Source organism: Pygocentrus nattereri, chromosome 27 (assembly GCF_015220715.1).
Source record: "Pygocentrus nattereri isolate fPygNat1 chromosome 27, fPygNat1.pri, whole genome shotgun sequence".
NCBI lineage: Eukaryota > Metazoa > Chordata > Actinopteri > Characiformes > Serrasalmidae > Pygocentrus > Pygocentrus nattereri.
In genome coordinates this window covers 25,329,595-25,345,090 of record NC_051237.1, presented here as the reverse complement: position 1 = coordinate 25,345,090, position 15,496 = coordinate 25,329,595, and the positions used below count along the sequence as shown (strand labels likewise).

Sequence of the window (15,496 nt, the reverse complement as noted above, 5' to 3'; positions counted from 1 at the left end):
TTGTTTATATCTATCCATCCATCCATCCATCCATCCATCATCTTCCGCTTCTCCGGGGTTCGGGTCGCGGGGGCAGCATCCTGAGCAATGAAGCCCAGACCTCCCTTTCCCCAGCCACTTCCACTAGCTCCCTGGGAGGGATTCCGAGGCGCTCCCAGGCCAGCTGGGCGATATAGTCACGCCAGCGTGTCCTGGGTCTTCCCCGGGGTCTCCTCCCCGGTGGACTTGCCTGTGACACCTCCCAAGGGAGGCGTCCAGGAGGCATCCTAACAAGATGCCCGAACCACCTCAACTGGCTCCTCTCGACGTGTAGAAGCAGCGGCTCTACTCCGAGTCCCTCCCGGATGACCGAACTTCTCACCCTATCTCTAAGGGAGAGTCCAGCCACCCTGCGGAGGAAACTCATTTCAGCCGCTTGTATTCGCGATCTCGTTCTTTCGGTCATTACCCAAAGCTCATGACCATAGGTGAGGGTGGGAACGTAGATCGACCAGTAAATCGAGAGCCTTGCCTTATGGCTCAGCTCTTTCTTTACCACAACAGACCGGTAAAGAGCCCGCATCACTGCTGACCCAGCACCAATCCGCCTGTCAATCTCCCGCTCCCTTGTACCATCACTCGTGAACAAGACCCCGAGATACTTAAACTCCTCCACTTGAGGCAAGAGCTGATCCCCGACCCAGAGAGGGCTCTCCACCCTTTCCCGCGTGAGAACCATGGCCTCGGATTTGGAGGTACTGATCCTCATCCCGGCCGCTTCACACTCGGCTGCAAACCGAAAAGTCTGACTTACTGCCGGCCATGCGAACCAAGCTCCTGCTTTGTTTGTACAGGGCCTGAATGGCTCGTAGCAAAGAGCCATGTACCCCGTACTCCCGAAGCACCTCCCACAGAATACCCCGGGGAACACAGTCGAATGCCTTCTCCAAATCCACAAAGCACATGTGGACTGGTTGGGCAAACTCCCATGAACCCTCAAGAATCCTGGAGAGGGTAAAGAGTTGGTCCAGTGTTCCACGACCAGGGCGGAACCCGCACTGCTCCTCCTGAATCCGAGGTTCGACTATAAGCCGGACTCTCTTCTCCAGTACCCTTGCATCAAGTGGCACCACCCCCGATGTCCACGCAATGTTGAAAAGGCGTGTCAGCCAAGACAGCCCCACAACATCCAGAGCCTTGAGGAACTCGGGACGGATCTCATCCACCCCTGCAGCCCTGCCGCCAAGGAGCTTTTTAACTACCTTAGCGACTTCGGCCTCAGTAATGGACAAGCCTATTCCCGTGTCCCCAGACTCTGCCTCCTCACTGGAGAACATGTTGGTGGGATTGAGAAGGTCCTCAAAGTATTCCTTCCACCGCCCAATGACGTCTTCAGTCGAAGTCAGCAGCACACCATCTCCACTATATACAGTGCTAGTGGCACACTGCTTTCCCCTTCTGAGTCGCCTGACGGTTTGCCAGAATCTTTTTGGAGCCGACTTAAAGTCACTTTCCAAGGCCTCACCGAACTCTTCCCACACCCGGGTTTTTGCCTTGGCAACGACTGAAGCCGCAGATCGCTTGGCCTGTCGATACCTGCCAGCTGCCTCTGGTGTCCTACAGGCCAACCATGTCCAGTAGGACTCCTTCTTCAGCTTGACGGCATCTCTCACCTGGGGTGTCCACCACCGGGTTCGAGGATTACCGCCCCGACAGGCACCAACTACCTTGCGACCACAGCTACAGTCAGCCGCTTCAACAATGGAGGAACGGAACATGGCCCATTCTGAGTCAATGTCCCCCACCTCCCCCGATATCTGGTCAAAGTTCTGACGGAGGTGTGAGTTGAAGATCAATCTGACAGGTTCTTCTGCCAGACGTTCCCAGCAAACCCTCACTATACGTTTGGGTTTGCCTGGTCTGACTGGCATCTTCCCCCACCACCTGATCCAACTCACCACCAGGTGGTGATCAGTTGACAGCTCAGCTCCTCTCTTTACCCGAGTGTCCAAAACATGGTGTTCGTTATGGACAAACTGTGGTTTGCACAGAAGTCCAAAAACTGAACACCACTCGGGTTCAGATCAGAGAGGCCATTCCTCCCAATCACACCCCTCCAGGTCTTACTGTCGTTGCCCACGTGAGCGTTGAAGTCCCCCAGTAGGACAACGTCCACCGGGGAAAACCCCAACATACAGGCGCCGAGTCGAGGGGCTATGAGAAAGCCCACACCTGCCCGCCGCCTCTCACCACGGGCAACTCCAGAAAAGAAAAAAGTCCAGCCCCTCTCAAGGAGATTGGACCCAGAGCCCAAGCTGTGTGTTGAGGTGAGCCCGACTATATCTAGCCGGTATCTCTCGACCTCGCGCACCAACTCAGACTCCTTCCCCGCCAGTGAGGTAACGTTCCAAGTTCCAAAAGCCAGTTTCAGCAACCGAGGATCAGAACGCCAAGGCCCACGCCTTCGGACACTGCCCGATCCACAATGCACCGCACCCCTGCTACTGCCCCTCCCATCGGTGGTGGGTCGATGGGAGGGGGGACTCATGTAGCTCCTTCGGGCTGGGCCCGGCCGGGCACCATGAGTGAATGCCCGGCCACCAGACGCTTGCTGGCGAGCCCCTCCCCCAGGCCTGGCTCCAGGGTGGGGCCCCGGTAACCCTGATCCGGGCAGGGTACACAAGTCCTGCTTTGTTGTCCTCATAGGGGTGGTTATGGATCACACTTTGTCTGGCCTGTCACCTAGGACCAGTTTGCCATGGGAAACCCTACCAGGAGCTTTTGCTCCAGACAACATAGCTCCTAGGGTCCTTCAAGCACACAAACCTCTCCACCACGATAAGGTGGTGATCCATGGAGAGGTGTTTATATACATGGACAAACAAATGTCAAAATTACTTTTTTAATTTCTATTAACAGATTAACAGTTATAAATGCTGGATTCATTTAGATTTATTTGTGTGTGTGTGTGTGTGTGTGTGTGTGTGTGTGTGTGTGTGTGTGTATATAAGCTCCCCAGACAAACTATGATATTATTATCTTAATTACACTCAAATACTTAAAACGTCCACATTTTGCCATAATTACAGCAGCAATCCTGACAGGCAAAGATCACAGCAGTCTCCTCAGCTCCTGTCCATTCTAGTCCAGTCTTCCGCTAACTTACAACTGACAACACCACTGGGAAAGTTTGACTGACCAGTAAAATCTCCAGATCTCAGTCTCAGTTCTCAATGCACAACAGCAGGTGAAACACTGGACCTGTGGCTAAAGCCAGATACTGGAGGAGTGGACTAGAATGGACAGGAACGGTCCATTACCTGACAGGGCTGGTGCTGTGATTACGCCAAGGGGACACGTAGCCAAGTATTACAGAAGAAATGATGCATGCAACTCATTTTTTGTCCGGTAAGCTTGTAACACATTTAATCGCCACAGGCAACATCTCAACGTCTCGTGAGGCGTGTAAAGACACGTCACCACCTACTGAAGCGCTTGTCGTGATCATGTAAGTGTTAGAAACAAACCGCAGGCTGGTTTCCAGCTGTAGTACGGCTGGATTTCCTGCCAGGAGCTGGGGGAAGGCGGCGTGGTGCACGAGTGTGCCGACTCACCCTCAGTCGCTTGATTCCAGCGCGAGTGATCTGTTGGCAGTCGTAGAGTTCGATGCGGTCGAGGCTGTGGCAGGTTTTAAGGTGCTCCAGCGAAGCGTCTGTGATTAACGGGCAGTTGTCCAGCTCGATCACCTCCAGACGGTCATGGGCACACGGACCGCTACCCAGGTGACGGATCCCATCATCCGTGATCAACTCGCAATGGGACAGACTCTAGAGTTACAACAATGACACAGAGCCGATATCTGGTTATGCCAATGACATGAGACAAACTCTTGAGTTTATGACAGTGATGTACAACCTCTGTGCTTACAACAACCCTGGGGTTGCACCAATGACAGAAACTTATATGGCTACACCAATGTCACATCTCTGGGGTCATCCCTGTGACACAGAGACAAACTCCGGTTATGTCAGTGACGGAGAGAAATTCTGAGGTTACACCAATAAAACATCACCAATGACTCAAAAGCAAACTAGTTACTCCAATGACTGACAACCTCAGAGACAAAGAGACAAACTGTGGGTTTATCCCAATGACACAGACAGCCTGACAGCTTGTGGTTGCATCAATGACAGAAACAGCCCATTGTTGCACCAGTGACACGGAGACAAACTTGGAAGTTACTCTGATGACAGAGGCAGCCTACTGTTACACCAATGTCAGAGGCAGTCTGTTGTTACAACAATAACTTAGATTAACTCTGTGGTTACTCAAATGAAAGAGACAGCCTGTGGTTACACCAGTGACATAGACACAAACTCAGTTGTTACTCCAATGACAGAGACCAATCACACACAAAAACAAATTTCTTATTTACACTTGAAGTTAGGTTTTTCCAAAATAATCCTTTAAGCAAATGCTGGTATTAAGATTTCCTCATGTTTCCTTCTTTTAGTGCACCAGTACTTATAACAATTTGGTAGTATGAAACGGTAAACATACACATAATCTGTATTTGCATTAGAGAATATACTGAAAATTTATGGAAACAAAACTTTCCTGGCAGCAGTACTTTACCCGTCATGTTTAGAGGAAGCTTAAGAGTTTTTCATTCTTACCAGAACCTGGAGCCGAGGGCAGTGTATGGACAACTGGATGAGGGTGGCGTCTGTAATCTGGAGGAAGAAAGAGACACATCGGAGAGAAAGAGTCAGCTCTGTTTTAACCTGGGGATATTTATTGTGGGCAACAAACTGATATGAGTTAACAGAGGCGGGAGGTATATCAGCATAAAAGTGAACACCGGCACAATGCCCTCTCATGATATTCAATTCACTGTAACCATGGATACTGTGATAAGCCCAAACAGTGCTGCCCCTGAGACAAACTAAACATGACCACAAACAGCTTAAATCTTACAAACTCATTTAAAGGGCATTTTACACGAAACTGCATCGCTGAGCGCAGCTCCTACATTCATCCGCACCGCATCTTCTATTTCCACGATCGCATACAGAGCGAGCGCACTGCTGGACGTGTGCCACGTGCATGCAGCATCACAGAGACATTGTATTTGGTTTCTACAAGGTGAGATAGATTTGGGATTTGTGAGGGATTCCATTTTTACTCTGTTGTAGGGCTGGGTGATAAAACGGTAACGATAATTATTGCGATTTATCTTTTCCTCGACAGGGAGACAAGAAAGGTTTGATAAATGTTCTATATATATTACACCATTCACACACTTTCATGTTCTAACAACGGCTCAGGTGGCGTTTTCTACTGCAAAAAAAGCACAAACAGCACAAACTCTGAAACTGCACCATTGACAGAGGCAGGCTGTTACACCAATGACAGAGGCAGTCTGTTGTTACACCATTGACCAAAAACTGCTCTGTACAAGTGACTGAAGAAGCTGTTCGGTAATATTTATACTAGAGCGGGGCAATATGACAATATCAATGTCATGATAAATTGCATCAAAATCATCATTATCATCATTAAGCTACCGCTTACAGATAGGGTCACGGTAGCAGTTGGGAGAGCAGAGAATCCCAGATGACCCTGTCCTCCTCTGCAACTTCCTCCAGGTCATTCCCAGGGACCCCAAGCCGCTCCCAAGCCAACTTGGAGAGGTTATCCCTCCAGCGGGTCCTAAGACGACCCCGGGGCCTTATCCCGGTAAGCCATGCCTGGTACACCCCCACCGGGAGGCGTCCAGAGGGCATCCGAATCAGATGCCCGAACCACCTCAGCTGGCTCCTCTCAATGCAGAGGAGTAGTGGCTCTCCTCTCAGCTCCTCCCAGAAGGCCGAGTTCCTCACTCTATCAAATAGAGTGTAGCCCACCACCCTGAGAAGAAGCTAATTTCCGCCGCTTGTATTCATGATCTCATTCTTTCGGTCATTAACCACAGCTCATGACCATAGGTGAGGGTCGGGATGTAGACCGACCGGTAAACAGAGAGCTTTGTCTTATGGCTCAGCTCCCTCTTCACCATTACAGTCCGGTACAGTGACCGCATTACTGCTGCCGCCTGTCCCAGCCTGCGGCCGATCTCACGATCCCTCTTCCCATCATTCGTGAACAAGACCCCAAGATACTTAAACTCCTCCACCTGGGGCAAGTCTTTTCCCCTTACCTGAAGTGGGCATGCCATCCTTTTCCGGGCTAAGACCATGGACTCAGATTTGGAGGTGCTGATCCGGATACCAAACGCTTCACACTCAGCTGCAAACCGCTCCAGTGAGCGCTGGAGGCAAGCATGTGATTCAGCCAAAGGAACAACATCATCTGCAAAGAGCAGAGATGCCACCCTCCTGGCCCCCACATATAATGCCCTCCTGACCTTGTCTGTGCCTTGACACCCTGTCCATGAATATCACGAACAGGAGTGGAGACAGGGCACAACCCTGCCGGAGCCCAACACTGATACTGAAAGGGTCTGACTTAATGCTGAGTATACAAACACAGCTCTCACTCTGGGAGTACAGAGATCAAATGGCCCAGAGTCATAGCCCCGGAAGAGGGGCATCCGACAGTCCCTCCCTCACCATTTGCTTGGGTCTACCAGGTTTGACCATCAGTTTTCCTTCCAGCTCACCACTAGATGGTGATCAGTTGACAACTCAGTACGTCTCTTTACCCGAGTGTCCAGAACATACGGTCCCAAGTCAGATGAAACAACAACAAAGTCGATCATTGACCTCTGACCCAAAGAGCTCTGGTACCATGTACACTTATGAACATCCTTGCATTCGAACTTGGTGTTATGGACAATCCATGCCTGGCACAGAAGTCCAATAACAATTCATCGTTTGATTTTAGATCGGTCAGGCCGTTCTTCCCAATCACACCTCTCCAGGTCTCCCAGTCATCGCCAACATGAGCATTGAAGTCCCTCAGTAAGACTATGGAGTCTGTAGGCAGGACCCTTTCCAAACCCCGCCCACTTGCTCCAAGAAGGCCGAATACTCTGACCTGTTGTTTGGTGCATAAGCACACAACAGTCAGAGTTTTCCTCTCTGCAATTCGCATTGAGGCGACCCTCTCATCCCCCGGGACAAACTCCAACTGCACGGCCACCAGCTGGGGACTCGTGAGAATCCTCACTGCCGCCAGGTGCCTCTCACCCTGTGCAACCCCTGAGTAGGAGAGGGACCAACCCCTATCAAGGAAAGGAGTTTGGTTCCAGAGCCGACACTGTGGGTGGAGGTGAGCCCAACTATATCTAGTTGGTACCTTTCAACCTCCCGCACAAGCTGAATAGTGATCGGATTCATAGTTTTTAATGGTATTTCCTAAATGAGGCACTACTTTGTCTGTTCTAACTGATCAGCAGTCAGAAAAAATAAATATCATGACACATCACACATCATAAAAACTTCCTGAAGGATCACTGTATTACATTTCACCGTGTCACCCACCTCTGATTCACACAATGTGTCATTTAGCCTTGTATTGTTTTTTTACTTTGAAGTGTTAATAAATATTGCTATAATAAGAAGAAGAAGAAGAAGAAAAAAGAAGAAGAAAAATGGTAACAGTAGCAATTATTATAAATGTATTTACCTTTTTTTATATAATATCATTGGTATATATCATATCATATTGTTACTGTCTGGATACTTGATTGTCTGAACTTGATAAGCTCCAGCACAACACTAGTGACGTGGAACAGCACAGAAAGTGCAATTATGTCAATGTCAATTTATTTATAGAGCACATTTTACACGTTAGTTGACCAAAGTGCTGCACAAATACAAACCTTAAACACAGTACTAGTAAAAATTTAAAAGAGATAAAACAAATTACATAAAAGCCATATAGTAATAGTAATAGTAATGAGCTTTACGACTAGATTTATATCTAGTTATATTATATCTAGACGTCTTTAACAAATTAAACCTAAAGACGAGCTCACCTGTACACATTCCTCCAGATCCATCTTCTCCAGCTCATGACAATTCTGCAAACGAGTGAAAACAAGGAGTGAAGATTAAAGAAGAACATCAGGCAAGAACAAAAAAATATACCGCAAATATAATCTTCTCCTGTCATCTTTTCTCTGCTTCACATCGTTTGTTTGCCTGATCAATCCAATGTGGTGCCCTGTAGTCAAAAACTACTTTTTTTGTGTTGGGGTTTGTACAATTTTTACAATGACTTAAAAATCTTCCATCCCAAGTACATGCAACTAAGGGTGTTTTCACACTAGAGCTTTTTTCCGGACCCAGGACGGCTCACGCTCCAAGTTCTGTACATTTGGTCAAGTGTTTTTGAGCCTAGAAGTGGAACAGAGAACCGATCTCTGGTCCTCCTGAAATGGGTGGTCTGGGGTTCGTTTCCAGCCAACTCTGGTGGATCTGCTGGCCATGTGGAAGCTCTCCACTCCTGGCCTCGCATGTGGGGCTGCATGATTGGTTCATTTTGTAACGTGACTGCTTCAAATTATTTCTTGATGGCGGAGAGGAGTGCAGTGGACAGCAGAGGAGATGGAATACCTTAACCCGTGTGTGGCGTTGGTGTGTTTGTTACGCAGTGGTCTGCTGGACCCACCTCATTATCATTTACTTAAATCAATACAGCCATAATAATATATGTAAAAATACTAGATGTTTAAAACAAGTGTCCAGCATAGGGTTCTACTTTAGCAGCTGTAGCCAGTCAGCAGCCTGTCCATTTTGTCCACCCTCTCACACACACACACACACACACACACAGACACACACACACACACACACACACACACACACACACACTAACAGCAGGCCATGTAGGAGGAGAACAGAGTGAAGGACACAGCACCTCCACACTTTCACACCCACGCAGGTTCAGCCCAACACCATGTGTGTAATATAAATGTGTGGGGGGTGAACAGAGTGAAGACACTGAAAATGGGTTATTTCATATGTTCTTCACAGAAAATGAGCAAAGGCCAAGAATCTGAGGCTGAAATAATAATAAACCACATCATTTTTTATTTTGCTAAACATTGAAAATGGGTCCCACAGACCTGAACACCACACAAGGGTAAAAAAAAAACAAAAACAAAAAAAAAAACAGAGCACGCACTAAGTGCTGTTCTCCGCCGCTTGCGTGTTTGCATCCAATTAAAACAGTAAAAAGCAGCAAATGGATGAAGCTGCCGACCACTTTGCAAATCTGCATGCAGAATAGCGGCGTATTCGATTACGCAACCGACCCACAGATCGGACGTAATTCTTGCGCTTGAAAACAAACCAGCGAGAAAAAGCTCCTCCACAAACGAGCCCAGAATCCTGGGTGTGGACTCAAGCATTCACGACAAGTGTGAAAACGGCCTCAAACTTCTCCCCCGTCTGACTAAATAACGTATAACTCACCCGTGCCAGTGTGGTGAAACCCACATCTGTGAGTTGTGAACAACGAGCCACTTCTAGTATTCTGCGTGCATGAAGAGAGATCAGAGGAAAAGATCAATAAAAATAGAAAATTAATACATTAATCTCCATCATGGAAAGAGCAAAGTTCTTAATATTGCGCATTAATACACATTAATGCATTTGGTTATATTTCCATATAACAGACATTTAATTATGTACTAATACAGGCAGAGTGTATAGTGAATAAATTGGGCTTCATCAAGCAAATAAGACACTAACCACCAATATGTGCTCCTTAAAATAAAGTGTTGCCAAATTTGTTCATAAATAACCAGGAATTTTTCTGAAACTCAGTAGAACTGAAGCACTTTGGTCTCAAAAGCTCTGAATTGTGGTCTCCAGCTTTCCTAGCTGGTGCATATTTCAGTCTCAAAATGATCTGATCTTTGGCAGGACATTAACAACGAGGCAAAACTGTTAATGATGCCGATAGACGCCTGAGGAATGCAGCACATCAGTTCTACAGCAGTTACTGTGTTCATTTACCAGCTGAGTGCAGATGAGTGGACGTTCGTTTCGGTGTATGTACCTGAGACGAGGGCAGTTTTGGCCCAAAGCGTTGAGGATAGCGTCTGTGATGTTTGCGCAGCCGGAAACACATAGAGACTGCAGTCGATGGCACCCACGACAAATCGTTATCAAACCTTCATCTGTGATCTGCTGCTCAACACACACACACACACACACACACACACACACACACACACACACACACACACACAATCAGAGAAACACTAGAAAAACCCTCTACTAGATTATACAAGGAGAGTCACTCGAAAGAGGCCCTGAATATTCTGTAATAACTCTCTAGGATGAATCAATCTGAACCAAACAATGTGCAACGTGCTCCTCAGTATGTGGAGTGTTGAACGAGCTGGGATGCCCCTGCGTCGGAGTGATGAGGCAGACAGGCGTCGCAACGTTTAACCTCTGTTTGCGACGTTCCGGTGCAGACGCCCGTACACTTTAATGCGTCTGGCAGAAAACAGAGACCAATTCCAGCATCGCAATCGATTACACACACGTCAAGGTATGTAGCGGATTTTTTGGGTTCGGATTGCTTCGTCCTAACGGGTGTTACAGCAGAATATTCAGGGCCTCTTTCGAATGAATCGCCCTGTATTAATGCCACGCTAAATATGTTTGGGGATTTGGAGCCCCCTCTGGTGGAAATGTGGAAATGCAAGCTACCGGCAGAAGAACATCTTTGTAAAGCAAAAGATGTAAAGGTTGGGACTGTTTTGTAAAGGTTGAGATTTCATTTAATCACGCAATATAAACAAACACCAAAAAACAAACTTCAATCTGTCAAATTTCAATTTGAACCGATTTATCCCTGACGGAAGGATTCCATACAAACAAAAAGTAAAAAGTTCACATCAGCTCACACTAATAATGTGAACGTATCCACATAAAAGCACAAAAACGTTATAATGTTGGCCTGAAGGGGAAAAAAAAGAAGATGAAAAGGTCTGGAAAGGCAAACGTGTAGAGCAGACCTTTAAAATCGGATTATTTTGGTGCATCCGTCCGTAAACTCAGACTGCAAGGTTTAAAATAAGGTTTATTTCCGAAGGCAATAAATGAACGTGCATCGTCTCAAACAGCAGCATGTGTGGGTGTGTCTGCCTTACTGAACACGTCTGCAGGTTGAGGGTCACCAGTTCTGGACAGTGAGCACCAATGTGCTTTAAGGCCTCGTCTTCCAACTAAGAGAGAGAAAAGAAAAGAAGATGCTCACAGTTCAGCATGAAAAACAACTTCAGGACACAAACTGAAACAGGCATAATAAATAGTGAATAAACCACTGAGAAGTGATTTAATTTGAGTGATTCATTTTTTCAAATAAATAAGACATTAATAAATCCCCAATAAGTTTTACTAAATTGAGGAATTGAGAAAAAGTTACAAAAATAAAAGTTGAAAGTTTCCCGTTTCACCCCAGATGTTATCAAACAGCCAAGACGTGTTATATGCCCACATTTTGCTTCTGCAGGTCAGTGCTGGAGCTATAAGGTTGCTAACAAACACCACTTCAGTGAATGCCTGGGATGTACGAAAATATCAATACACCTGATTATCGCGATATTACTTTCTGTGATGTATCAATTCTCAAAACACAGCATCGATTTTTAATCAGTAATTTACACGCAAAGATTTGCAGCAGGCAGTGGTTTATTTTGTGTGGTGTTTACACGCCCGGCCACTAGATGGCAGTGTTATAACAGAGGACCTCTAAATGATAAACTATGTAGAATTATTTAATTTTGATGGGGTGGTCCTGTTTTAATCAGCGTAACTTTTCTAGCCTTTATGGTAGCTTTAGAGGCTTGAGAGACTCACAGACCAATCGCATGTGTCATAAGTGTCACATGTGATGCTACTCAGCCAATCAGATCTGTGCATTATGATGACGTTTCCGTGCTGGCTAAGTTTGCCATCATTCCAAGATCCCGAGATTTTCCACCTGTGGCTCTCAGTGGTTTCTTGGTCTGGCTGTTTGGGTGACGCCACATCACAGCTGTAATACGGCCGCTTGGGTGATGCTGTACTGCAACAACAAGGCTGCCTGAACAGGGGACCTGATAGATGTGGCATCGCAGATTCGGGGCTGCTTGGACGAGGCTGCACTGCAGCTGTAGGGCTGCCTGGACTGGTTGAGTTCAGCTGCAGGAAAACGCTCCCACTTCATGACACTTTCTGGCCTTCAAGGCTTCCTAGGCCAGCTGCCTGTGTGAGGCACTGCAGTCGTGGACTAAGACTTTCCCTGCGACTAAGGACTCTTTTCCGGCTAGTTAAGTGACTCTGTACTGTGGTAATTGTAATCCCCCTCGCTAGCTGTAGAGTTGTGTGTGTGTGTGTGTCCTGTTTTATCATATTTATTGTTATGTATTTTATTTTATTATTTTATAAAGCACCCCTGACTTTGAGAAAGGTGCTATATAAATTGATATTATTATTATTATTATTAAATGCATCCCACTGTTCTGATAACATACACAGCAAACTTTTTCCTTTACTCAGATTTTTTGCATACGGTGGTGTGTTTATTATGACAGTTTTCCAAAAATTTGTTTTATCGCCTCTTTTATTGTATGGCAACATACTGAATCGTAACCCCTGCATTGTGATAAGCAGCCCATCGCCGGGTTCTTGCCAACACACAGCCGTAGTGAATACACACCCAAAGCGCCTCTTAACCTGCTCAATCAGCATCCAGCACTTCACTAAGGTGAAGCAGACTTAACACCGCCTGTATCTGTGTACCTGTGTGCAGCCCTTGAGGAAGAGGCCCTTCAGTCCCGGGCAGCAGCGAACAAGCGCCTGGACACCATCTTTGGTCACCTGGTCACACCAGGAGATATTTAACTGCTCCAACAGCGGACACCCCTCACTGCAGAGAGAGACAAAACGGGTTAAACAAGCATTTTATTAGGATTATAAAGCACATGCGTTTAATACTAATATTAAGGGCCCATATCACACATTTTTCTTCAATGACCCACTTATTATTATTATAAGCTTTTCTTGACCATTTTCCGTCTTTTCTTTATCCCTTACAATTAAACAGCCTGTTTTCGTTACCGTGCCTTTAAGACGGATATATGTAAATGAGGTCTTCTCTTATTGGCTGCTCTGTATTGCGCCTTGTTCAGTAAGTAGCTCATGCTGAAACACTCATTATAACTTCAGTGTGAACGGCTGAGCTAAACTGCTGTAGGTCAAATATGGGGATTTATGCAAATGTGCAGGTTTCTGTGACATCACAGAACTAACGAGGCTGATTTTTGCAGCTTATTTTCCACACGTGGACCATTAGGGGTGGCGGAAATCGATTCTTAGATGCGGGAACGATTCTGAATCGATTCACAGATGTCAAAAAACGATCTTCTATATATTTAAATTACACCGTGGTGTTGACGGAAAACCGGCTCTGCATTAAAAGCCAGGATAGCTCAGGAGTCACAACCCAAACGTTAAGAAGAGCCGTTTTGTCCTTTCAACAACGATCAAACCACCTTGGGAGCCCCAACATTTAATGTCCAGTATGTCTCCGTGTGTGATGGTGTCCTAGTACAGGAAAAACCATATAAACGAGAGTGCGGACTCACTCTGCTCCGCTTTGAGCTTCAGCTCAGCTATAGCTGCTTTTCTCACATCTCCACCTCAGAAGTAGAGCAGCTTAGCAACTTTGAACGTGGCGTGGTTGTTGGTGCCAGACGGGCTGGTCTGAGTATTTCAGAAACTGCTGATCTGCTGGGATTTTCACGCACAACCATCTCTAGGGTTTACAGAGAACGGTCCGAAAAAGAGGGAATATAAAGTGAGCGGTCAGTTGTGTAGACGAAAATGCCTTGTTGATGTGAGAGGTCAGAGGAGAATGGGCAGACTGGTTCCAGATGATAGAAAGGCAACAGGAACTCAAATAACCAACCAAAATCTCTGAGGAACGTTTCCAACACCTTGTTGAAAGTATAGCACGAAGAATTAAGGCAGTTCTGAAGGTAAAAGGGGGTCTAACCCTTTACTAGCAAGGGTTACCTAATAAAGTGGCCGGTGTGTGTATATAGTAAGTGGAGTTGATAAAATGGACAATGAGCGTAGTGTCGGGACTCAGCATCCCGTCCTCTGCTCCAATGTCCCAGATGACGTGGAAAAACGTTCCTAATTAATTAAATGTCAAGTGGAAGTTTTAATTTGAATCTAGTCCGTTCCCTAATGTAAAAAAAAAAGGGAGCTTATCGAAAAGACTGAAAAAGCATTCTTATAAAAGGTCAAAGAAAGATGAAAAACCGAACTTCAGCCGCAGGTTCAATTTCTGAAGGAGAGGAAAGAGGCTCTCTTCGTTTATTGAGTTCCAAGTGACAAGACGTCTCCGGGAAAGACGCAATACAAACCCATTTTACTTTATATCCCGTCTAGGTGAGGTCATCACCCCCCCTGGGCCATTTCATCGTCCCTGGACCCAAGTTCTGATTCCCAATATGCCTAATTTTCCTGAGATGCTCGGTAACCCCAGTTTCCCATCCAACTTGAGATACATTTTTTTAATGAATTTTCTCGGCCTTGTTTTATCAGGCCCTCCTGTCCTCCCTGTGTCCGTCGTTTGTAACACTTTCTTATTAATTTGGCTCTAAGACGGTTCTTACCAGCCCTTATCAGCTAGTCTTCCTATTCCCAGTTAGCTCCCACTGTACAAGCAGTGTTTTCTCACTCTCCCTGACCTTCCAGGTGTTTTCCTACCACAAAGGCTTCTTTCATACAATACCCGGCTCTGTGTCTGGAGTGGAAATTCACTCCATTCCGTATATGGAAGTGCTAGGCCTGCTCTTCCACTGAATCAGCCTGCCTGCCTCAGTTAAACGATCATAGGCCCATTTTTAATCATTTCCAAGCTAATGATTACAAAACTTTTATTAATTAGGAATCAAGGACATTTTCCCTGACAGTAGAAAGAAGGTTCAGTTGCTTGTTAACACAAATAGCTAATCAGCCAATCACACGGCCGCAGCTCACTGCATTTAGGCCTGTAGAGGTGGTCAAGACGCCCTGCTGAAGTGCAGACCGAGCATCAGAACGGGGAAGAAAGGGGATTTAAGGGGCTTTGAACGTGGCGTGGTTGTTGGTGCCAGACGGGCTGGTATTTCAGAATTTCAGAAACTGCTGATCTCCTGGGATTTTCACGCACAACCATCTCTAGGGTTCACAGAGAACGGTCCAAAAAAGAGGAAATATCCAGTGAGCGGTCAGTTGTGTGGACGAAAATGCCTTGTTGATGTGAGAGGTCAGAGGAGAATGGGCAGACTGGTTCCAGATGATAGAAAGGCAGCAGGAACTCAAATAACCAACCAGAATCTCTGAGGAACGTTTCCAACACCTTGTTGAAAGTCTGCCACGAAGAATTAAGGCAGTTCTGAAGGTAAAAGGGGGTCCAACCTTTTACTAGCGAGGTGGACCTAATAAAGTGGCCGGTGTGTGTATATTTACTACATTTAAGATGCTTTCTCTCCCTAAAATATCATTTTTTGCGGTGC

The 15,496-nt window shown here is 46.3% G+C and overlaps 1 protein-coding gene across 1 annotated transcript in view; it reads right to left on the bottom strand.

Annotated features, from left to right (window-relative positions):
* Positions 1–15,496, bottom strand: part of fbxl20 (F-box and leucine-rich repeat protein 20) — a 34,293-nt gene that overhangs the window by 1,745 nt on the left and 17,052 nt on the right. Inside the window, exons 8-14 of the mRNA XM_017722769.2 lie at positions 12,729–12,855; positions 11,096–11,170; positions 9,991–10,121; positions 9,402–9,462; positions 7,961–8,005; positions 4,656–4,712; positions 3,594–3,806 (exon numbers count right to left, since the gene is read on the bottom strand). Of these exons, the coding sequence (XP_017578258.1) occupies positions 3,594–3,806; positions 4,656–4,712; positions 7,961–8,005; positions 9,402–9,462; positions 9,991–10,121; positions 11,096–11,170; positions 12,729–12,855 (709 nt within the window). The remainder of the gene's footprint in view (positions 1–3,593; positions 3,807–4,655; positions 4,713–7,960; positions 8,006–9,401; positions 9,463–9,990; positions 10,122–11,095; positions 11,171–12,728; positions 12,856–15,496) is intronic.